Source organism: Chlorocebus sabaeus, chromosome X (genome assembly GCF_047675955.1).
Source record: "Chlorocebus sabaeus isolate Y175 chromosome X, mChlSab1.0.hap1, whole genome shotgun sequence".
Classification (NCBI taxonomy): Eukaryota; Metazoa; Chordata; class Mammalia; order Primates; family Cercopithecidae; genus Chlorocebus; species Chlorocebus sabaeus.
In genome coordinates, this window is record NC_132933.1 from 20,852,427 (window position 1) to 20,875,668 (window position 23,242).

The window sequence follows — 23,242 nt, forward strand, 5'->3', positions numbered from 1 at the left end:
ACCAACCACTGGCAAGATATAGAACAATGGAAACATGTAGGGTAAAATGCAGAGTGTCTTCTAGTTTAAACTGTGTCTATCCTGGTTCCTCTTCTCCCTGTGAAAAGCAGCTTATTGACTTGGTCTAAAAAAAATCAACTATTTGTTCTGCAACTGGGTTATGCATGTTGACACAGCCCGTACTGTGTTTGTGAGGCTACATACTGCTCTCTTGATGAAAGACTCCGCCATGTCATGCTATTGTCAGTGCAGACTGAGGGTGGAATTTGTAATTGGGGAGGGCTAGGACACATTATATACAACCCTGTGAACAAGGAAGGGACTGATGCCCTGAGTACAACAAGAAAAAGTGGTCAAAACAGTTTGTCAGCAAAAGTTCCTCTTTCTGGGACCAAGACAAAAAAGAATGGGTGGGTGTGTAGATTGATTAGCTCTTCCAGGCCCTCCCAGTGTTCAGTAGGGAGCCTTTTCTGGTCATTCCAGATGTCTGTGGACCATCCGCTGAGTGTCACTGCATTAGAGCTAGTGCCACAGATTAGTCAGTCATTATCCTCAGGCTCTTGCATATTAGGTGTATTATATTTCCTTATATCGATGGTAAGTTTTCTGAGAATGTGGAAGATACTGGGGTACCTGGCAGAATGTAGTGGAAAGAAAACATTTTAAGTCAGAAATCGGCAAGTCAGAGGAGAAGCTAACATTTCTTGAGCACCTCCTCTGTCCCAGATCCATTGTGAGGTGCCATGGGCATTGTCTGACATTGGTATGTGTGCTTAGGGGAGCTAAGGGAGAGGTCATAAGTGGGAATTCCACACATGTTGTGTGACCCTAGCCATGTTTCTTCAGCCCTGAGGGATTCCACTTCCTCATACATAAAGTGAGGACACTAACAGCAGAATTACTGTAAAGATCCAGTCAGTGTCTGTGAAAATATTGGGTAAACTGTGAAGCCCTAGACTGAATGTGATTGTTATCGAGCATTATGAGGAATTTTTAAAAATGAAGAAGCCAAGGTCCTAGACTTTCAGAAGGCTGTTGTTTAGTAGAGTGGACAAAGTTGCTTGTTACATTTCCCAAAGATAACAGTGTCAGATCATGTGGGTGACATCCCAAGGTTGTGTGTATATTGAGTCGTCCAGTCAGCAGTGTCATCTCTGCTTCCCTCTTTACTAAAATTCAGGATTTGGGCTCTCTGTCTTCTTCACTGCTCTCAGAGCATGTGCATGACAGCATGTGTCCATGTGTGCGCGCACACACACACACACACACATGATCCCTCTCTGTCCAGCTCTCCTGCCTGGGATAAGGATTATCTAAGTCTCTTGATATTGTATTTTGGAACAGGACGTCTTGTATTCTCCAGTCAAACTCACACACCCTGGAGCTGGATGATGATCAGGCAGACATTAGAGTTATTGTTGGCTCACAACTTAGATAGATCTGGGTTCAAGTCCCACCTCTATAATTCCTATGTGTGACTGTAATATGGAACTCCAGTTTACTCATTTGTAAAGTAACTACAACAGAAGTAACTATCTCATTGGGTTGCTGGCAATGCTAATTGAGATAGTGCATGCAAAGTGTTTAGTACAGTATCTGACATACAGCAGATGTTCAATGTTCAGTATGGGAGCTATTATTGGCATTATTTGCTAACCATCCTGAGGTCAACCTACAGGAGACACCACTACAGCCAGCCATCCTGATCACTGTGCAGATCTCTTTGAAACTGGCACCCTCGACAACAGGTAGACCCCTCTCCCCATGCCTGTTGCATTTCTAACCCTTTATTGAGCGCTACCAACCGCATTTTGTCTCTTCTCATTGGGGATTTGAATATCATCTTCTGCTTCAGCTAAATCTCCCACATGATGATACCCATTAAGGCAACTTTCTTCAGTAAAGAAGATAAATGTTCAAAGTGCTTTTTACTAAGTTCATTTCCCTCTGCTGCTCTAATGCTGTAGCTTTCTGCATTTTTATGTCATTTTGTGAAATGTGGATCTTGAAAATATGTATTAAAAAAGCAAGTACTTTCTCAGGTTTTACTATAAAGCCCAGTTAAGGGCTTTAGGAGCCTCTGGTCTGGCTCTCTCTTATTAAAAATTAATTTTCATTTGGCCTATGACAAGTATGGCTTCTCTAAAGTAATTTCTCTTTTCCTGGATTATGCTTATAAGCCCATTTGAGTGACAAATAAATCCTTTTCCTGGGAGCAACTTTGGCCTTGAAGCCTGCTTCCTTCAAATTCTTCAGGTTGACCTAAGATATAATTTTTAACTCTTGTATTTTAGTATTCGAAACTAGGACTCCCACAGAGACCAGTCAGGCAATGGGTGTGTTCCTCTCTTGCTGAGATCCCAGAGTATAAAAATAAATGGGAAACTGTGGGTCAGGTAAGGCCATTTTTGTTTTTATCATTACCATTATTAAAACCTACCTTGGGCTTTCGTGTTAACTGGAGGTCAGTTCTTTATTTTTGTTTTGAGATGAAGTCTTGCTCTGTTGCCCAGGCTGGAGTGCAGTGGCATGTTCTCGGCTCACTGCAGTCTCTGCTTCCCAGGTCCAAGCAATTCTCCTGCCTCAGTTTCCCAAGTAGCTGGGATTATAGGCACACACCACCACGCCCAGCTAATTTTTGTATTTTTAGTAGAGACGGGGTTTCACCATGTTGACCAGGCTGGTCTCGAACTCCTGACCTCAGGTAATCCATCCACCTCGGCCTCCCAAATTGCTGGAATTACAGGCATGAACTACTGTGCCTGGCCATGGAGGTAAGTTCTTGATATGACTTTTTCCCAATCTTTTAGCCTTGACTTTATCATCCAAGTCAGTAGAGGCCCAGAAGGCTTATTTTCAACTTTCTATCTTATCCCTGTGATCTGAGAAAGTTTGCTCTTTATTTAAGTCCTTCTTCTGCTTTTGTGACTCAGCGACTAACAGGAGGGTCATCTTTGGTAGTGTGCTTTTGCTGACACAACAGCAGAAGAGAGTGGTGTCCCTCCCAACCTTCTCATTAGCTAGCATAGCTCAGATCACATAAGGTTCCTGCTGGGAGGGGTTTTCCTGGTCATCTAATGCAGTCCCTCATTTTACCGAAGTCGGCAACTAAGTCCCAGAGATTTAGTTGAGTCAAGTGACTTGAGTCAAGTGACTCACCCAGGGTCACACAGTGAGCCAGAGGCAGAACTGGGACTCAAACATTGTTTTCTTGGCATCCCACTTGGTGCTTTTTCTACTCTGCCACTGTGAACTGGTGCTGACAGCCCAGGGCTCAGCCGACGGGGCTTGCTCAGCTAAGTCTCATGCAGGATGAATGCAAACTTGACCTTGTTTTTTAATCCCAACTGCTGTGGTTTGATCAGCTGCTCAAATGGAAACCCCTCCGGCCAGATCAACCATTAACTTTTGAAGCGAATGGAGCTTAAAATTAGTGTCAAGAGTTTAAAGTAGGGCTTGCCCTGTAAGCTCTCCTCTTTATTTACCTATAGCTCTCTTCCATTCTCTACCTCAGCTCTCCAAGCATCTCCTCCACTGCCCTATTTTTTGTGTTTCCTAGTATTTCATGGGAAGGACCATTCATTAGGGTTAAGTAATGCCATCTACTCTTTTCTTGTTGATATATCTTGGAAGGGGACACGTGTGTATGTGCCATCCCTCAATGTGACACAGTGGATCAGAGGCTTTCCTCCTCCATGGGACATGAGCCAGGAGAGCACTGGAGAGACATGGAGGGAGGGTAAGAAAAGACTGCAGATAAAAAAATAGGATGTGGCAAAGCCAGCCTAGGTCAAAATTAGGCCCATAGCCAGTTGCCTGTCATTAAGTGTATGTGTGTTGCTACTGTGAAGATACAACAAAGATATCAAATCAAAGATATTGAATCAAAAGAGGTGGAAAAAAACAAGCATTTTCTGAAGGTCTGCTTTTTCAAGAACTAGACTAAGTGTTCTCAGTAGATTATTTTAGTTAACTCGCATGACAGCCCACTGAGGTAGCCATCATTAACCTCATTTTCATGGATGAGAAAATTGAGGTTCTGATGAACTCAAAGAGCCCTAATTAAATCCCACAGGGCAATGTGCTCTCCAAACCTATGCTCTCTTCTCCTTAAAAGCACTCGTTTGAGATTGGATTCCTCTTTACTATATCCCTAAACCAGCTTTTTGGAGGTACCTGGTCAGGCTACTTTCTTCTTTTTTTTTTTTTCTTTTTTTGAGACAGAGTCTCACGCTGTCACCCAGGCTGGAATGCGGTAGTATGGTCATGGCTCACTGCACTCTCAATTTCTCAGGCTCAACGGATCCTCCAACCTCAGCCTCCCAAGTAGCTTGGGACCACAGGTGCATGCCACCACGCCCAGCTAATTTTTTATAAATTTTTTTTTGTTGTTGTTGTTGTAGACACGGGGTTTTGCTATGTTGCCCAGGCTGGTCTCAAACTTCTGTGCTCCAGTGATCCACCTGCCTTGGCCTCCCAAAGTGTTGGAACTACAGGTGTGAGCCACCATACCCAGCCCAGGATATTTTCTAAGAGTGGAAACTGAGGCCCAAAGAAGTGAGATGACTGTTCCAGGAGCAGTCTGGCCCACTGCCTATGGTTGTGCGGCCTTGGCTTATTGTAGCTTTAAAAGCCCTGCATGAACTGACTCTTCCATTTGTTGTCAGTGAAAAGCGGGAATTTCGGCTGGGCACAGTGGCCCACACCTGTAATTCCAGCACTTTGGGAGGCTGATGCGGGTGGATCACCTGTGGTCACAAGTTCGACACCAGCCTGGCCAACATGGCCAAACCCCGTCTCTACTAAAAATCCAAAAAGTAGCCAGGGATGGTGGTGCGTGTCTGTAATCCCAGCTACTTGGGATGTTGAGGCATGATAATCGCTTGAACTGGGAGGTGGACGCTGCAGTGAGCCGAGAACACACCACTGCACTCTGGCCAGGGTGACAGAGTGAGACTCCATCTCAAAAAAAGGGAATTTCACTGCTAGTGAAATACTGGGAATCCTTCATCAGGAGAGGGCTGGTCATCGGGCTGCCTGTTCACAGGGTTGGGTCTACTATGAACCCCATTCCAGTGCTTATCCTACCTTCTTAGCACATATTCATTTAGCATACACAGCACCCTGGCACCTCCTTTTTTTTTTTTAACTCCTTGAGCCCCATGTTTTGTTAGGCTAGAAAAATAAAACTCAGTGTTTTGGGGGGAAAATAAATGACTATTGAGAGTGATGCATATAACACACCCAGCCTGTTTATAATATTAAAGCCTGAATTGCAGGACAGTGTTTTCATTAAGTACTGCTATTCATTCCGTTTGGAGAGACACATAAGAACAGAAACCAATCAACTCAGTAGTTTGCATGCCTTTGATCTTTGTGACAGAATTGCCTATTATTGAGAGTATGAACATTTTCACAAAATGAGAGATAGCTAGAAAACCAGGGTTGAAGAGAATGCTCAGGATGAGGGGAAGACATCATCTATGCTTTCTAGAAAGAGTGTCATGCTTACTTTAATATGAAATTTTCACTGTTTCTGTTCTAATTTGAACAGGGTACCCTGCTGTCACCCTTGTAATATGGGCCCAGAACAATTGCAGCTGCTGCTGGCCTGGTGGGATCCAGTGATGCAAATGTCACAGAACGCACGTAGGACCAGGTCTAAGTCATTCCCCCGGGCTAAGACCCTGAGTCTTTGGCAGTCCTTCAGCCTTTGAGGAAGACAGTAAAGGTAAACACGTGACAAGGAATGTCAGATCAGGAAAGTGCCCCTTGAATCACGAAGTCAACCTTGCTGTCTCTCAGATAGGGAAGTTGAGCCCAAAGGTGAGCAAGTGGCTTCCTCAGGGTCATATATATATAGGGTCTCATTAGTGTCAGAGTCAAGACATGAGCCCAGGTCTCTGGACTCCCAGGCCAGTGCTCTTGCAACTACCTCCCACTGTTGTCTCAGATTACAGGAACCAAATGCAGGTCTGGCCTCGTGCTGCTTAGTATGCAAGCCAGACTGAACTTTATGCTCCCAGAATCATCAACCTTTTCACTGGAAACCACGGAAGGACGGTTCTGGGAAAATAATGAAAATCATATCACACCATAGAGACAACCAGAAGCCCTGCTCAGATGACAGAGTTCTCCTCGCCTTCCAGGTACTGAATCCCAAATATATGTATACACAGCAACTCCAGTTGGTGTTAGAAATAAGGAGATGGAAAACCAAAGTCTTGACAGTTCGGTCAGTTCTCTTCCTTTTTTTTTTTTTTTTTTTTGCCTCCCACCCCCAGTCTCTCCCCAAAAGGCCAAAATCTAGAGCATTTGAGCCTTTGTCATTCACTGCCTGAGAGGAACCAGCTCCTGGGAGCAGAGATCAGCCGAGATTACAAGAAGCCTCTTCAACATGCAGCCAAGGCACAGCCCTGGCCTCAGGAGAACATGGCTCTTGGGACACACGTAGGAAAAATTCCCTGCTTCTGGGAAAAAAAGCCTCTTCAATCCTGGAGGGATCTTCTGAGGTTTGTGGGACTCCCTGCTCCCCACAAAGACTGTTTTCTTGTACTTCCAGGAGCCCTGATATATGAATTCCTGTATGAGAGATTCATTTCTTTGTTCCTCACAGCATGAGGGGGCGGAGGAAGGGCTTCTAAATGCAAAAATCCCAGAGACAGATTACATCTCAGAAACTGAACTTTACAGCCCCACCGTGTCCCTCTTGCTCTGCAACTACCAACCTCACTGGCCCTTTCTCTGAAGGTTGGACTGTGAGTGTGCGTGCATGTGTGTGGACACGTTCCTTATCACAACTCAAATGAGTAAAACCTGACTTTTCCCCGTACTGTTTACCACCTCCCGCTTCCCTCCACCCAAGGCACTTTCTTGTGTTCCAATGCCACTAATCCCTCTTACAGTAGAAACTCCATAGTTTAGCTGCTGACGGCTTGAATCTGTGACCCACCTGTTTCAGAAATATTTTCCTAGGGACCCAGTGAATGCCATTACATACAAAGGTGGTGTAATGGCAGGGAATCTTTATGCAGCACCATGAGGAGAGCCACCTATTGGGTAGGCTAAAGAGGTTGACCACAGTGAGTGGCCAAGCAGAAGGCAGGGGCAGCTGGCAAACTGAGCTGCGGGGCCACCCCCATAGCTTCCCTCTACCCTGGCTCACACCCTAAGCTGCCCTCAGGGGGAGCAGGCCCAGGCCTACCAGCCTGGGCACCAGGGGAGCTCTTGGGGAAGTTTAGAGGTCTACCTTGTAAGTTACTGCATCTGGCTTCTTCGTACAAGTTCATTGGGTTTTCAGAGTGTTCCTGGAGCCTCAGGACAGGAGATGCCTGAAGGGCTAGAAATTCAGGATTCCAAAAAAGTCCACTATCCCTTATGTTTGCAGCTGGACAAAGGGTCCCTCACTGTCCCCAGTATGTTTGGGGCACATAGAACTCTAGCCAGGGCTGGGAATTCTAGGGGGTGGTAAGGACAGGGTGCACAGCTGCAAAATTGCCGGAGAAGGGCCTGTTCCTTATTTGGCCTGTGACGCAGTTGGCACATTGAGCTTAGAGCAACAGGTAAACACAGCCTCACATTTGGAGTGGCCTAAAGGTTTCTACATTTCATCCCCACGGTGACTCAGTTGGTCAAAACAGGGGACATAATTGGTCCTATCTTACAGACAAGAAAACTGAGGCTCAGGAGGGGCAAGTGATTATTCCAGGGTTGCCCAGCAAGGAAGTGACAGATTTCCCAGGACTTCTAGACTATTCTTAGGCTTGCCGCTTCATGGCATAGATAGAACAGGAAAGGGATGGAGCAGAGCTCAGCGGGGGAGATACTGGGAGAGCCTGTCTCCAGGAGGGACATGACCCCACCCCAGGACTCAGCTCGTGGTCCGAATCTTCTCACTCAGTGGCCCCAGTGCCAACAGCACTGCTCAGAAACACTGCTGCCAACCGGTGTTCCTTCTGCAGCAATGGGACTGGAGGGAGTTGCACACTCAGTCACGGAAACACCAGTGTCCTGATATACAGCAAGCCCCTTTGATCAATCAGATGGGGACAGACTGAGTCCTGAGTTCCCAGGGTCCTTTTCCTGAAGGGACATCCATTCTTTCCGTGTTAATCCCTGCATCCCTGGTCCTGCAACAGCAAAGAGCTTTTCGGACACTGGAGCTTGAGGAAGATCGGTGCCTATTTATTAGAGAAGGTGGTATTAGTATCAGGAAATAGGTGGATGGTGCCGGGTTTCTTGGGTTCAAACCCTGGGGCGCTGCTGTGTGACCTTGGGCACATCCCTACCCCTCTCTGGGCCTCAGTTTCCTCATGTGTCACATTACCTTGGATTAGATGGTCTCACTCTGATGGAGTTTTTAGTTATGTATCCATTCGTGCAACAAACATTTCGTGAGTCAAGCCCTCCTGCAGGCACAGGGTTTGGTACACAGGATTCAGCAAGAAGACAGTCTGTGCTCTAAAAAATGTCAGATTCTCATTCTGTAATGCTTTTTGGTCATGCTGTCTTTTTATCATGCTGACTTACCTTTTCAGAAAATGCCCCCGCTTCCGCTGGAGAATGGAAATTGGCAAAGAGAGACGGAAAAGCTCCAATTTGCGCCTTTGCTATTTTAGGAGAGGTTGAAATTACGAGCCAAAGTGGAGTGATGCGCTAAGCGGAGTGACCGTACTCCTAGAAAAGAGAAAACCCAGGTTCTCTGCTTGTGAAGTGGCTCGAGCTCTTAGGCGTGAGGCATTATTATATAAATTCAAGCTCGCTCGTGATCCTTAGTACCCTGAGTTGCCTGAAGGGGGGAATGGCACTGCCTGCGTGTGCAGTCCGGGCGTTCGAGCCGCCGCGGCAACCGGAACGAGGAGCGCCCGCCCGCACCACCTGTCCCCGCCGGCATTCCAGAGTAGAGGCCGAATTGGCAGCGAGCCGGCCAGGGTCGGTCGCCGCCTCAGTTCGCGCGGGCCCTCCTAGGGGTGTGTCTCACGGATTCCACTCCCGGCCGCTCCTGGACAAGCCCCGAAAGGCGTCTTTTTCCCTGGCGGGAGCCGCGTGCGCCCCGCTTTTCGCGCTGCTGTCCCGGGGCCGCCGCAGGCGGATGCACGTCCTCAGGCGACGCTGGGACCTGGGCTCCCTCTGCCGGGTCCTGCTCACTCGGGGCCTGGCCGCCCTGGGCCACTCGCTGAAGCACGTGCTCGGTGCGATCTTCTCCAAGATTTTCGGCCCCCTGGCCAGGTACGTTCTAGGTGAAAGCGGGGTTCGCGCCCCCAGGCCAGGGTGCGAAGGTGCTGTACGGGGAGGGAAGGCAGCCGCGGGGGGTAGAGAAGGGCGCAAAGTTCCAACTGGCCATTGGTGGACAGGCTGGGGTCTCCGGAGGGGCGCGGCGCGCATTTGGCCACGCCGCGGCTCCGTCGCCACTGTTCCGCTGGCACCGGCAGCGCAGCGTCTCCGCTAGCAAGTCGGGCTTCGGGCGGGCTCCTTCCCCCTGGGGAACTCTGAGCGCCCGGCTCCGAGCTCCCTCGAGGCCGCCTCCCGGGTGGGCAAGCGGGCGCGGGCGCGGTCGAAAGGAGGGCTTCGGGGCATGCGGGGAGAAACTCGGACAGAGGTGTGCGCTCCAAAAGGGATGGGGGCAGAAGAGCCCGGAGAGTCCGGCGGGCGAAGCGGGATGGGGATGGGAGCCACCGAGAGTGGAGCGAGACACACGGGGGCCCGGACTGGGGGCGTGAGTTGACGGGAGTGGGGCGACTGGGCCCGGAGGGGTCCCACTGGGTCGAAAACCCGCGGAGGGGCTCTGGGGAGCTCCGAAGAGCTCTGGCGGGGGGAGGGGGCGAGCGGCCCGCGGGAAGGAGTCGGGGTGGGGGTGTGTGTGTGCCGCAGAAGCCACAGCGCTGAGCCTGCCGGGAAGGAAGGAAGCGGGGAAGGGAGCCGCCGCCGCAGCCGCCGCAGCCGTGGAGTACTCGGTGCGGAGGGGAGGGGGAGAGGGGCGCAGCGGCGGCTCCAGGGGGAGGGGGCGGTGCGGGGGCACGGCGAGCGCGGGCTGAGCTGCGGGATTGACGTAACGAGCTTGGGTTTCCCCCAGCGTCGGGAACATGGATGAGAAATCCAACAAGCTGCTGCTAGCTTTGGTGATGCTCTTCCTATTTGCCGTGATCGTCCTCCAATACGTGTGCCCCGGCACAGAATGCCAGCTCCTCCGCCTGCAGGCGTTCAGCTTCCCGGTGCGGGACCCGTACCGCTCGGAGGATGAGAGCTCCGCCAGGTTCGTGCCCCGCTACAATTTCACCCGCGGCGACCTCCTGCGCAAGGTAGACTTCGACATCAAAGGCGATGACCTGATCGTGTTCCTGCACATCCAGAAGACCGGGGGCACCACTTTCGGCCGCCACTTGGTGCGCAACATCCAGCTGGAGCAGCCGTGCGAGTGCCGCGTGGGTCAGAAGAAATGCACTTGCCACCGGCCGGGTAAGCGGGAGACCTGGCTCTTCTCCAGGTTCTCCACGGGCTGGAGCTGCGGGTTGCACGCCGACTGGACTGAGCTCACCAGCTGTGTGCCCTCCGTGGTGGACGGCAAGCGCGACGCCAGGCTGAGACCGTCCAGGTGAGTGTGCTCCCGTAGTCGAGCGGGACTCGGGCCTAGGAGGACTGGGAGGCGCGGCTGCCCCAAGCCGGGGACCTAGCAGGCACCCTGGCGCCCGGGCGTTTGCACCCCGACTGGGCGGTGCTGGGCGCCCAGTAGCGCACGTTCGCGGCGCTGTGGCGGCCTCAGAAAGGCTTTCCGCTCTGGCCCCGAACTGACCGTCTGTCTGTCCGCAGGGTGTCTTGCGTGATGGTTGGGAGAACTGGAGTGGGGAGGCAGCCGAGAGGCCCGGAACAAGCGCCTCACTGGCAGCTGGGACGGGGCATCGCACTCAGTCTCTGCACTGGAGAGCCCTAAAGAGCCGCGCTCTCGGTGCAGCATCTCTGGATACCTCCTTTCCTCTACTCTGCACCCGGGTTCCGAAGTCTCCTTTTAGAGCTCTCTTCCTCCTTTCGGCGCCCGCATTCTTCCCTCCCCCTTTTTCTCGCTTCGTCTATTTGCCTTGTTCTCCCTCTTTCTCTCTTGTGCCCCAGATCTTGTCTGCTCCTGTTTGCTCGCTGTTTCCTTCTTTCCGTTCCCCTCTTTCGCTTTTCTTCTTTTGCTCTCTTACCCTTTCTGTTTCTCTCTTCTTGCCAGACTTTTATCACCTCCCTCCTTCCCCGCTCTAGCTCTGCTCTCCCCGGGCTACTGGGTGTCCCTCTGTCTCTATTTTCCGACATCCAAGGAGAGCTCGTGGTTCCCAGGCTTGCCTCTCACTACTGGCTGCATGAGAGGCATCTGTGGCTCTTTAGGAGTGCCGGGGGCACCCCGCGGACCGAAGGGCGGGCTGGGATGGTGCCCTGGACCCCATGTGGGGTTCAGCCACCAGGAACCTCTCCTGATTTACAAAAAGTATTTAAAAAGCCCGAGCCCGAGCCCCGGCATGGGGCGCTGCCAGCCCATTTTCTGTGAACCTGGGCTGATGCGGTAAAAACTGATTTATTAATAGTCTGTAGCCAGAAGCAAGGGTATTTTCCTTCCTCCAGAGGCGATGTCCAGTTGCTGGAGGTCATGGAGTACTGTAAAGTGGGTGGTGGTGGGGTGGGGGAAGTGAGTGCTATGGGGTGCAGTTGGTCCAGCCGGGGCTACTGTTTCGCAAGTCTCCTTAAAACAAATCTGGGCTGAAGGAGGGAGTCTAGGGGGTGCACAAGGTGAGTTTCATGGCCTGGAGGCCTCTGGATAGGGTCACTGGGCCGGCAAGGACATGTCTGTGTCCCGCCCCCATCCCCCCGGGTGCACTTGTTACCCTGGACAAGGGGATGCTTTGCAGTTGACTGTCAGAATGCAACAACCAGTGTGGATTTTTCTGTCCAACTGCAGCAAATAGAGCCCTAGAGCCTTGACTTTCAGATTACCATTGAGATTTAGGGGGAGCATCATCCCCTGCCTCTCCTCTTCACTCTCTCTTCTCTCAGTTTACAGTGTCCTTTCTCAAATGCTGGAATTGTGGCATAATCTGCCAAACTTGTATTTCCTTTACAATATTAAGTTTTTTTTCTTCCACCCCAAGAAAACCTTAGCTCCAGGACCTCAATCCATTGGTACAATTGTCTAAGTCATTGTCACAACAATATTCTGGTGTTTAAGAAGTTCCCAAACAATTTGGCAATATTGAAAAGAATTTGTCATACTGACAGACCTTGTAGGTGTTGTGAGAGGTGGTAATATTTAAAAAGCTCTTCTGGGCAAAAGTAGAATTCCACAGCCACGACTATAGCAGAGAAGTGAAAACAAGGTCTTGGTCACCATGAAAGCCATGGCCTTGTCTGGAGTTCCATGGGGCACATGTGCCTTTACTGATCCTTTTGAACATGTAGGTCAGGGTATGTTGTCTATAAACACACATTATTAATGTGGCCTAGATTATCTGTTTGGTGGCTACAGTCCTCTAGCAGATTCCTTCCCGAATTCTCCAGAAGATAACCAGGACCCCTCAAAGCCTCTTGGATTGTCCCAAATTGAAGCAAAATTATTTGAAATGACATAGGATTTTCTTGGTTATTAAAAGGGTGATGCCACCATGCCATCTAGTCTAATCAAAGAAAAACCACGTTCTAAAAAGTCACAGTTACTGGATTTTACAGTATTTGCAAAAATGAAATAAAATTTGCTAGAGAAATGCATTGCTACCTCAAGGGCACCTTTTTATTTCATTCATTCCTGCCCACCTCCAGAAATATTCACCTTGAAGAATAGGGATAGCCTAGGGGTTCCAGAATTTCCCTGGATGTTGACAGATCCCTAAGGGTTGCAGGACCAGTTCTGTGAGTTCTGATAATCTGTAAGAACTAAGGTGTGTATGTGTGTGTGAGAATGAGTGTGTGTATATGACTGTTGTATGTGTCTGTGCTAGGAGAAAATTTAGAGGTAAAGGCAGCTGCACCAGTGGTGAAATGTGGGGGTGAGAAACTGGTGTCTGGAAATGGGAGAGTCAGCTTTTGGGTGTTCCTGTGTCAAACAGCCTCTCCATGACAGCTGGTGGTCTCTGTGCTCCTCTCAACTGAGGGGAACAACAGTTCCACCTTTCTGGCCTGGGAGTTCAGACAGCTGGGCCTTAGTTCTAGGCCAGCCACTAACCGGCCATGTGACCCTTGACCAGATCCTGTGTAGAGAGTGCACTCCAGTTTGTGATAAGCATTCATATCCCTTATCTCTGGTATTCCTCTGTAAACTTACACAATCTTCAGCAAGAGGCCAGAGTGGACAAAAGTATCCCCATTTATCAGATGAGAATGAAACCCAAAAAGGCTAAAGGGCTTCCCCGGGTCACTGAGTTTTTTTCGCGGCACAGCAGGCATCTGACTCCTGTTCTGTCTGACTCCACAACCCTTGCTCTGTTGACTGCACCTTGATGAACAAGGGTTTTCTGCAAAAACACAGTAAGGTCTTTCATGTTAGTCGTTCCCACAAAGTGAATGAACAGTCAATACATGTTGGCTGTTGTTATCACCTACATCATTATCATCGTCAGTCATTTTACAACATGTGAGTTTGGATGAGTTTTTGGGCCAGGGTTACCACACACCTTGCGAGAAGAACGGATTTCTACATCCCTAAGGCTTTCTATTCACTGGGGATAGGTCTTGTGGCTAGATTGCAGAGGGGTCTTTCATTGCCATGTTGGGAATCTCTGCAAAGCTGAGTAGGATGGGAGCAGGCTGAGGCCTGGTTGGATGAGCTTCAGTAGGAGTCTTCAGCTGAGACAGGAACCACCTACTGACTCACAGCCATTCATCCACATTAGGGGGGTATCAGAGGCTATTGTGGCTGCAAGCCAAGACTCTGAATCCTGCTTCCAGTGCTACCTTTGGGATGCTTCTCTGCCTCCGCGGATGGTTAAGTGCTTGGGTGATATATAACTGCTGAATAGAAACGACTGTGATCATGTTGCCTGGAGAGGACAAAGAGAGAGAGAGAGAGTGCTTGGCTGGTGAAAAGCTCAAGTTGTTTATTAAGAATAATGTTTCTTTTAAAAAATCAGAAATTGGATTTCATCCATCTGTCTGCCAGTGTGTTGTTTGCAGTCAGAGAAGGGTCTTGCTCATTTTAGAATTTCTGAGACCATTTTTGAAAGTGTATCCAAACATTGTTGCTCACAAGCTGTTAAAAGTCCCAAATTCTGCAGGCCTTTCTCAGGTCAAATTTCCTCTGTTTGTAGCCAATTCTAGTGTGCCATTTGTTCTGTAGGGGGAATTCAGAACTGGGCCCAAAGAAATAGCACTAGCCCCCTTCTTCATCACTAGGTATCATGCTGGCCAGCATGCACAGAATGGGGTTGAGAGGTCAGGGTCCATGGCTATACAAGTCAAAGAATCTGATCATATTCACGTTGCACCCTAGACTTTTAGCATCTCTAAAAATTTTCAGTTTGGATGAGTGATTGAGCCAGGATTACCACACCCATTGGGAGAAGAACAGATTTCTACATCCCCGAGGTGTTTTATTCACCAGGGGTAGGTCTTGTGGCTAGATTGCAGAGGGGACTTTCATTGCCATGTTGGGAATCCCTGCAAAGCTGAGCAGGATGGGAGCAGGCTGAGGCATCTGGAAGGGTAATTAATTATCATCTTCAATCCAGCAGGATATCATTGATGGGAAAGGACTAAACAGTGTTTGTTTAGATGGAGAAAAGCTTTTTTCGGTCATTCTAGTTTTTTTTTAAATTGTGGGAAAAGCTTTCTCTTTCCATTTGTTTTTAAAAGGTGGCTCTATTTTGAAAGAGCTGTAACTATAGAGTGTGTTTACCTGATCATGCCTCACAAGCCCACGCTTTCCCTCTTTCTCTTCCTTGATTTTGCAGTGAGGCAAAATGACACAACAGGCTTGTGGTATAGGCTGAGGCATTAAGCAGAATGGACTGTTACAGCCAGTAGTCAGTACTGGTTGTGTGATTCATCAGGCTCTAAGCTGTTGGGCTCTCAGCTTTACTTAGCTGAGGATACATTTCTTCGGCTGTCTTTGAGAGCCGTGGTACCATCTTACCTATTTCATAGAAGAGGGGGCGAAATCTACCATTACAATATCTACAGATATAGATGTAGTATGATGTAAATGTAGTAGATGCCGGTAGTATTAATTAGCATCTTTGCATGGATGTCAAACATGGTGTTGGAGTCCTGACAAAGCTGTAAGTTGTCAGGTAGTGCAAAAGGCTATTCAGAATTAATATCACTTAATAATAATTTTAGATCTGTGCTATGTGGCAATTAAAATGCTAGAGCTTGTCTTTTATGGATATGAGTCATCAACTGAGGTAGTATGAAATGACATTAAAAGAATAGCCATCCCTTTTTTTCTGTCATTCATTAAACAAGATCTTGTGAAACTGTTCATTATATTCCAGGGAAGAGACATCATTCTCTGTCTCACAGAGCTTATGGTAGAACAGAACAATTTGGTACTTTAGATATTTAATTAAAAATGGATTTTGTTTGAAAACAATTTGAAAATCAGTAATGTCTTTAAAATGTCATACATTTACCAGAATATACAAAAAATAGAGAAAAGTCCATCTGTTATGTTGTAGTTTGGGTCTAATCGGCAAAGCAGATGGGGTAACTATCGTGTCTCTGGCATGGTGCTAGCAGCTGGGGGGAGATTAGAGCCAAGATGAAACCAAAAAAGCCAAGATAACCATCTTCAGCCTCAAGTCCATAAAGATTAGCATATGAAGTGCTGGACTGTGTAGTGTAGACAGGTGCTGGGAGAGGAAGTTTAGATTTTGGACAAGCCCTTTCCCCTCCCTTGGTCTTAGTGTCTTATCTATAAAATGGGAAATTTAAAAGAGATGATTTCCAGGGCCCTTTCCTTTCTAAAGTATGAGGAACAGGCCAGAAAAAGGAGACATCCTTTTGAGAAGGCCTCTGGGAGTAGGAGAGTTGTGTTAATTAGAAAGGAGGCATTGTGGGTGGGCATGGAGTCCTCATGACCTTTTGAGGCCCAGCAACCTCACCTAGGCAGGTCTGGCCAGACCCAAAAGGTTCATGTTTGGAGAAATAATGGTTAGGGAAGTAGATGGGGTTAGGCTCCACTGTGGAGGACTTGAATGGCAATGAGCAACCCCAGTAAGTATGAGAAGCTCTTGGATGGAAAGAGTGCAAAAACAAAACAAAACAAAACAAAACAAAAAAAACAAAAAAAAAAAACCATGAAAGTAAATAAAGGTCGAAGTCTAGGTAAAGCTATCTCCCTGATATCTAGTCTGGAATGTAGGTGGTACCTGTCATCAAAACGGAGAGGTTGAGAAGGGGATCTAGTTTGGGCTGGAGGGTACTAAGGAGTCATGACTGATTCTTGTTGCCTAGATTTCTAGTGGACAGGCCTAATAAGGAGGTGACAGCTGGGGCTCTGGGGCAGGTTTGGGCTCAGTCGTACATTTTATGTGGGAATCTGTGAACCCAGTTAATCTGAATTCACAATTGGCATTGTTATTTAAATGATAGCTGCAATTCACATACGGGACTCTTAGCCAAGGAAAATGATGTTTGAATAAAGGAAAAAAGATCAGTAGTTACGATTAAATAAGAATAAAATATGGTTATCTGTCAAAAAAAGCCAAAATGAAAAGGTTTCAAACTGGTAAAAATGTGCACAATTACAGCGGACACAAAGGTGAAATCTTTACTGTACAAAAAACTCTTATGAATTGATTAGAGAATCAAAGGACATGACCAGACAGTATACAACATAGGACCCCCAGCTAGTTTGCAGACATGGAAAAACTGTTTTATTTCACGGGTACTAAAGAAATGCACATTTAAACATAGAATACTTTGTTTGCCTGTCTAACCCTGATTAAAACAAACAAACAAACAAAGCAAAACCCAACATATATCACCACCAAACAAAAAAAGTAGACAGTGCTGACAAGGGCATGGTAAATATCAAAAATCTCATACATTGTTGGTGGGAATGTAACTTGAATGATCTTTTTGGAAATAAATAGTATAAACACAGAATATAAAAAATATTTATTTCTATGACCCATAATTTCTTTTCTGGGATTTTGCAGAAAAACATACTTTTATACATGCTTTCATTCATTCACTCATTTATTTATTTATTCAGCAAATATTTATTGAGTATCTGCTATCCCTGTGCTATGTGCTGGGGTTACGGGGAAGAACCAGGTAGATGTGGTCCCTGCCTTCATAGGAGTGGGAAAGATAGACAGAAAACAAATTATCAATTACTTAAAATTGTATGAAGTGCCATGGGGGGAAAGTACAGGATGCTATAAGAACATATACTAGGAGGCTAACTGGAGTTATTATAAGTGCAACAAATTGGAAACAATCTGAACATCTACATGGAGAAGAATGGTTCGAGAAATCTCAGTACATCCACTTGAAGGATTATTACAAAATCACTTAAATGTCCTTTGATAGAGCATGGAAAATTGCTAGTGATTTAATGCTAAGAGAAAAAGAGATAGAAAATTATGGACCCAGTATGACTACAATTATGTTAAAGAAAAAAAGAGAGGGAGAGAGTGAGCGAGCGAGCGAGAGAAATCATCTCCTACCCCTCCCAAATCTAAGCATAAAAGACAGAGACTGGAAGAAAAAAATACTAGAATATTAATAGATCTATTAATGATTTGTTTTCTTATTCTGCTTTTCTGAAGGTTTTGAATTTTATTAGTCTACATTATTTATATAATAACAATAAGCATTAACAATTTTTAAAATAATGTTTTACTAAGCTGTGATTAATTACACACAGGTCTACTTTTTTGGTTCCTGGCTGGTTATTTCATTAGCTTCTTGATATCCTGGGAGTCCTTAATGAGGAGAGTAGCCTCAGCCCAAATAAACCCTCAAACTGAAAGGCAGAGGTGATGAGTCAGACATTGCCTGCTGATTTTCGATAACTAGCTGTTATCATACTCCCACACAATGTGTGGAAATCTTTTTATGCCAGTACAGTATAGAGCTACTTGAGTGAATTGCTATTGTTTCTTCCTCATTTATTAACTATAAATTTTAATTTATAAATTATATGGAACAGGAAGTTAATAGTGGTACAGTTGGAAATATAAGGCTTATTCTGCTCAGCCAGAGCCATCCGAGATAGTCTGGACTTTGATCTCCATGAGCTTCTTTCTTAGTGAGTTAACACCAGGGCTGATGGCCTGGCTGGAAGAGTTAAAATCTTGGGATTGGTAAAGGGCTATAGTTCTAAACATCCATAACTGAGAGCTTAGATCAGTTAGTGTATATGTTACTCTCGTCCAGCAGAAAAGGAGAGTTCACTTTGCTAAGCAGCCCCCTACTAGAGAAGTTTCACTGCATAAGAGTATTACCCCTAGTTAACCATAAATACAGTTGATTAGAAATGTCATTGTCCAACTATTCCAATATCTGAAGGACCACTCTATACATATATAGTGAGGTGCATAATCTTATTGTTGAAACTCCGCTGAAACTACACCATAGGTACAAGTTGTTTTGACAGTGTAAAGAACGTGCTTCACAGTTGAAAAGCTAATATTGACGTTCCATGACACACGAAATGAGGTATTTAGTCACCGAGTTTAAAAAGAAATGTATAGATGGGAATTTCCCCTTTTCCATTAAAGGATAATGAATAATTCACTTAATGATATATGTCCCCTAAAACAATGTCCTTGTAAGCTTACATAAATATTTGTCTAAACTTTAGTAAAATATTTGTTGGCAAAAGAGCTTTTCTCATTTTACTAGGTATTGAACTTTGCAGATTATTCAGTTGGTCTTATTGCATCCCATTTGTTATTTCTGCCATTTTGCCTCTAAAAACTGTGTTGAAGACGTTGACACATTTCAGAGCATTACACTAAATAAATCTGTCTTGCACATTCCACTGTGCTTTTTCTGGAATATTATAAATATTCAAATATAGGCACACATGCAGATTCAAAATAAAATTTAATACATGCAAATTGTGCATAAATTCCATATTTATAACTTGGCAATAGTTTTGAACTTGTTATCCTATGATATAAATGTATCAAATAGGAGCTCATGGGAATTATCAATAAATGTATTTTTCTGATTAAACTGTGGGCTCTTTTTCAGTCACAATTTAAGCTTCAATTCTGAGTTATATTATAAGAGAATAATTTGCACTTCATTTACTCTGAATTGTCAAGAATCATGTTCTTCCCCAATGTAAGTGTCTGCGAAGAGTACTTCTTATTCAGTTTGATTGCTTTTTAAATTTTACTAGCGGAGATGCCCTAGTGAGTCTGAGAGAATTGGTCTGTTTCTTGTGAAGAGTTTAGTTCTAATGAATCGGTTCCATGCACTATTCTGTACGAATACAGAGCAATTGAAATGTGCAATGTATTGATTTACAGCAAATGGATTAGGCCTGTGTGCACCATTCCTTGCATTAATTGACTTTCTCCCATAACAGTACTAATAACTACAAATCTTCAGTATAGTATTAGCTTCAATTTACTCATAAAGATCCTTGGGTTTTTGCTAACTTACTACAGGAGAGTCAATACAAGCAAAGAGTATTTAGAAATTGACTAGGGTGACCAAGTTACACCATACAACCCAGAAATTTTTTAAAGGGCTCTTTGATCATGGCAGCCAACTCTTCAGTTATTACAATAAATAGGAGTACAATAAATAGGAGTTGACTAAACTCACCAGTGGAGACCTAGATTATCACAATGGATGAAAATAAAAATCCAGCTATGTGCTGTGTATAAGAGACAAAAGTAAAACATAAGAACATAAAGCACACAAAAAGGATTGGAATAGGTACACTATGCAAACACTAGCCAGAAGTGAACTGATGTGGCTATGTTGATATCAGACAAAACAGACTTTAAGGCAGAACCATTATTGGGGATAAACAGGATCACTGTGTAATGATTAACAGTTCAGTTTTTTTTTTTCAGATAACAATTCTAAACTTGTATATGTTTAATACCATAAGTTTGAAACGTATAAAGCAAAAGTTGGCAGAGCTAAAAGCAGAAATTATAAAATCTGATTTTTTTTTTCCAGAAATTGATAGGTAAAATGAACAAAAAATGGATAAGGATACAGAGGATTTGAACAACATGATTAACAAGCTCAATATAATGGGTATATATACACACACACATATACATCTAAAATACACATGTACACACACACACACGCCCACATATATATAATTTGCACCCAATTGGAAGAATACACACTCTTCTTAAGTGCATATGGAACACTTTGAAAATAGACCATATACTGAGCCCTAAAATTAGTCATGAAAACTTCACTGAATGAATTATCTTGTAGACCATACTATCTGATCATATGCAGTGCTTAAACATTGGGTGTTGTGTTATACCTGAGTGCATGTGAAGGAACGTTAGTAGTTTGCTATATTCGTAAGTATTATGATTCCTTCACTGACCACATAACGTTTCTTAATTGACATACAAAAGTGAAGAACTCCAAGACTTAGGTAGTTTGACCCAGGTAACTTGGGGTGATTTTCCATGAAGATCTATTACTATTTTGGGGTGCTTACTGAGCCAGGTCCTGTGCAAGGAGCATATTATGTATTTTCTCATTTAATTCTCACAACAACCCTCTGAGGTAGACTTTTTATATATATACTTCAAGTTCTAGGGTACATGTGCACAACATGCAGATTTATTACATATGTATACATGTACCATGTTGGTGTGCTGCACCCATTAACTTGTCATTTACGTTAGGTATATCTCCTAATGCTATCCCTCTCCTCTCCCCTCACCCCACGACAGGCCCTGGTGTGTGATGTTCCCCACCCTGTGTCCAAGTGTTCTCATTGTTCAATTCTCACCTATGAGTGAGAACATGCGGTGTTTGGTTTTCTGTCCTTGCAATAGTTTCCTCAGAATGATGGTTTCCAGCTGCATCCATGTCCCTACAAAGGACATGAACTCATCCTTTTTATGGCTGCATAGTATTCCATGGTATATATGTGCCACATTTTCTTAATCCAGTCTATCAATGATGGACATTAGGGATACTTCCAAGTCTTTGCTATTGTGAATAGTGCTGCAATAAACATACGTGTGCATGTGTCTTTAGAGCGGCATCATTTATAATCCTTTGGGTATATACCCAGTAATGGGATGGCATTTTTTCATGTGTCTGTTGGCTGCATAAATGTCTTCTTTTGAGAAGTGTCTATTCATATCCTTTGCCCACTTTTTGATGGAGTTGTTTGACTTTTTTCTTGTAAATTTGTTTGAGTTCTTTGTAGATTCTGGATATTAGCCCTTTGTCAGATGGGTAGATTGCAAAAATTTTCTCCCATTCTGTAGGTTGCCTGTTCACTCTGATGGTAGTTTCTTTTGCTGTGCAGAAGCTCTTTGGTTTAATTCGATCCCATTTGTCCATTTTGGCTTTTGTTGCCATTGCTTTTGGTGTTTTAGACATGAAGCCCTTGCCCATGCCTATGTCCTGAATGGTATTGCCTAGGTTTTCTTCTAGGGTTTTGATGGTTTTAGGTCTAACATTTAAGTCTTTAATCCATCTTGAATTAACTTTTGTATAAGGTGTAAGGAAGGGATCCAGTTTCAGCTTTCTACATATGGTTAGCCAGTTTTCCCAGCACCATTTGTGAAATAGAGAATCCTTTTCCCATTTCTTGTTTTTGTCAGGTTTGTCAAAGATCAGATGGTTGTAGATGTGTGGTATTATTTCTGAGGACTCTCTTCTGTTCCATTGATCTATATTTCTGTTTTGGTACCAGTACCATGCTGTTTTGGTTACTGTAGCCTTGTAGTATAGTTTGAAGTCAGGTAGCGTGATGCCTCCAGCTTTGTTCTTTTGGCTTAGGATTGACTTGGCAATGCAGGCTCTTTTTTGGTTCCACATGAACTTTAAAGTAGTTTTTTCCAATTCTGTGAAGAAACTTATTGGTAGCTTGATGGGGATGGCATTGTATCTGTAAATTACCATGGGCAATGTGGCCGTTTTCATGATAGTGATTCTTCCTATCCGTGAGCATGGAATGTTCTTCCATTTGTTTGTGTCCTCTTTTATTTCCTTGAGCAGTGGTTTGTAGTTCTCCTTGAAAAGGTCCTTCACATCCCTTGTAAGTTGGATTCCTAGGTATTTTATTCTCTTTGAAGCAATTGCGAATGGGAGTTCATTCATGATTTGGCTCTCTGTTTGTCTGTTAATGGTGTATAGGAATGCTTGTGATTTTTGCACATTGATTTTGTATCCTGAGACTTTGCTAAAGTTACTTATCAGCTTAAGGAGATTTTGGGCTGAGACGATGGTGTTTTCTAAATATACAATCATGTCATCTGCAAACAAGGACAATTTGACTTCCTCTTTTCCTAATTGAATACCCTTTATTTCTTTCCCCTGCCTGATTGCCGTGGCCAGAACTTTCAACACTATGTTGAATAGGAGTGATGAGAGAGGGCATCCCTGCCTTGTGTCAGTTTTCAAAGGGAATGCTTCCAGGTTTTGCTCATTCAGTATATTAGCTGTGGGTTTGTCATAAATAGCTCTTATTATTTTGAGATACATTCCATCAATGAGTTTTTAGCATGAAGGGCTGTTGAATTTTGTTGAAGGCCTTTTCTGCATCTACGGAGATAATCATGTGGTTTTTGTCTTAGGTTCTGTTTATATGATGGATTAGGTTTATTGATTTGCATATGTTGCACCAGCCTTGCATTCCAGGGATGAAGCCAACTTGACTGTGGTGGATAAGTTTTTTGATGTGCTGCTGGATTCGATTTGCCAGTATTTTATTGAGGATTTTTGCATCGATGTTCATCAGGGATATTGGTCTAAAATTCTCTTTTTTTTGTTGTGTCTCTGCTAGGCTTTGGTATGGGGATGATGCTGGCCTCATAAAAAGGGTGAGGGAGGATTCCCTCTTTTTCTATTGATTGGAATAGTTTCAGAAGGAATGGTACCAGCTCCTCTTTGCACCTCTGAGGTAGATGTTTTGAAACCCCATTTAAAGATGAGAAAACAGAGAACTGGACAAGAAACATAACCTGCTAAATCTTCACAGCTAGACAGTATTGGAGTGGGCATTTAAAATCAACTGGGATATTTGGCCTGTCTGATATATTTTAATGTCTACTAAATTCTCAGACAAATCTCTAAAAACCTTTCTCTTTTCTGTGGCTAT

At 44.9% G+C, this 23,242-nt stretch overlaps 1 protein-coding gene across 4 annotated transcripts in view; it reads left to right on the forward strand.

Moving 5' to 3' along the window:
• Window positions 1-8,536: 8,536 nt before the first annotated feature.
• HS6ST2 (heparan sulfate 6-O-sulfotransferase 2) overlaps window positions 8,537-23,242 on the forward strand; it is a 346,289-nt gene continuing 331,583 nt past the window's right edge. For 2 of the 4 annotated variants that reach the window (XM_007992727.3, XM_007992730.3), the window contains exons 1-2: window positions 8,537-9,228; window positions 10,073-10,591. In XM_007992727.3, the coding sequence (XP_007990918.3) occupies window positions 8,801-9,228; window positions 10,073-10,591 (947 nt within the window). In that variant the 5' untranslated portion in view covers window positions 8,537-8,800. Of the gene's footprint in view, window positions 9,229-9,416; window positions 9,530-10,072; window positions 10,592-23,242 lie in introns of those variants that run through there. The other 2 variants (XM_007992729.3, XM_007992732.3) reach the window with 2 other exon arrangements.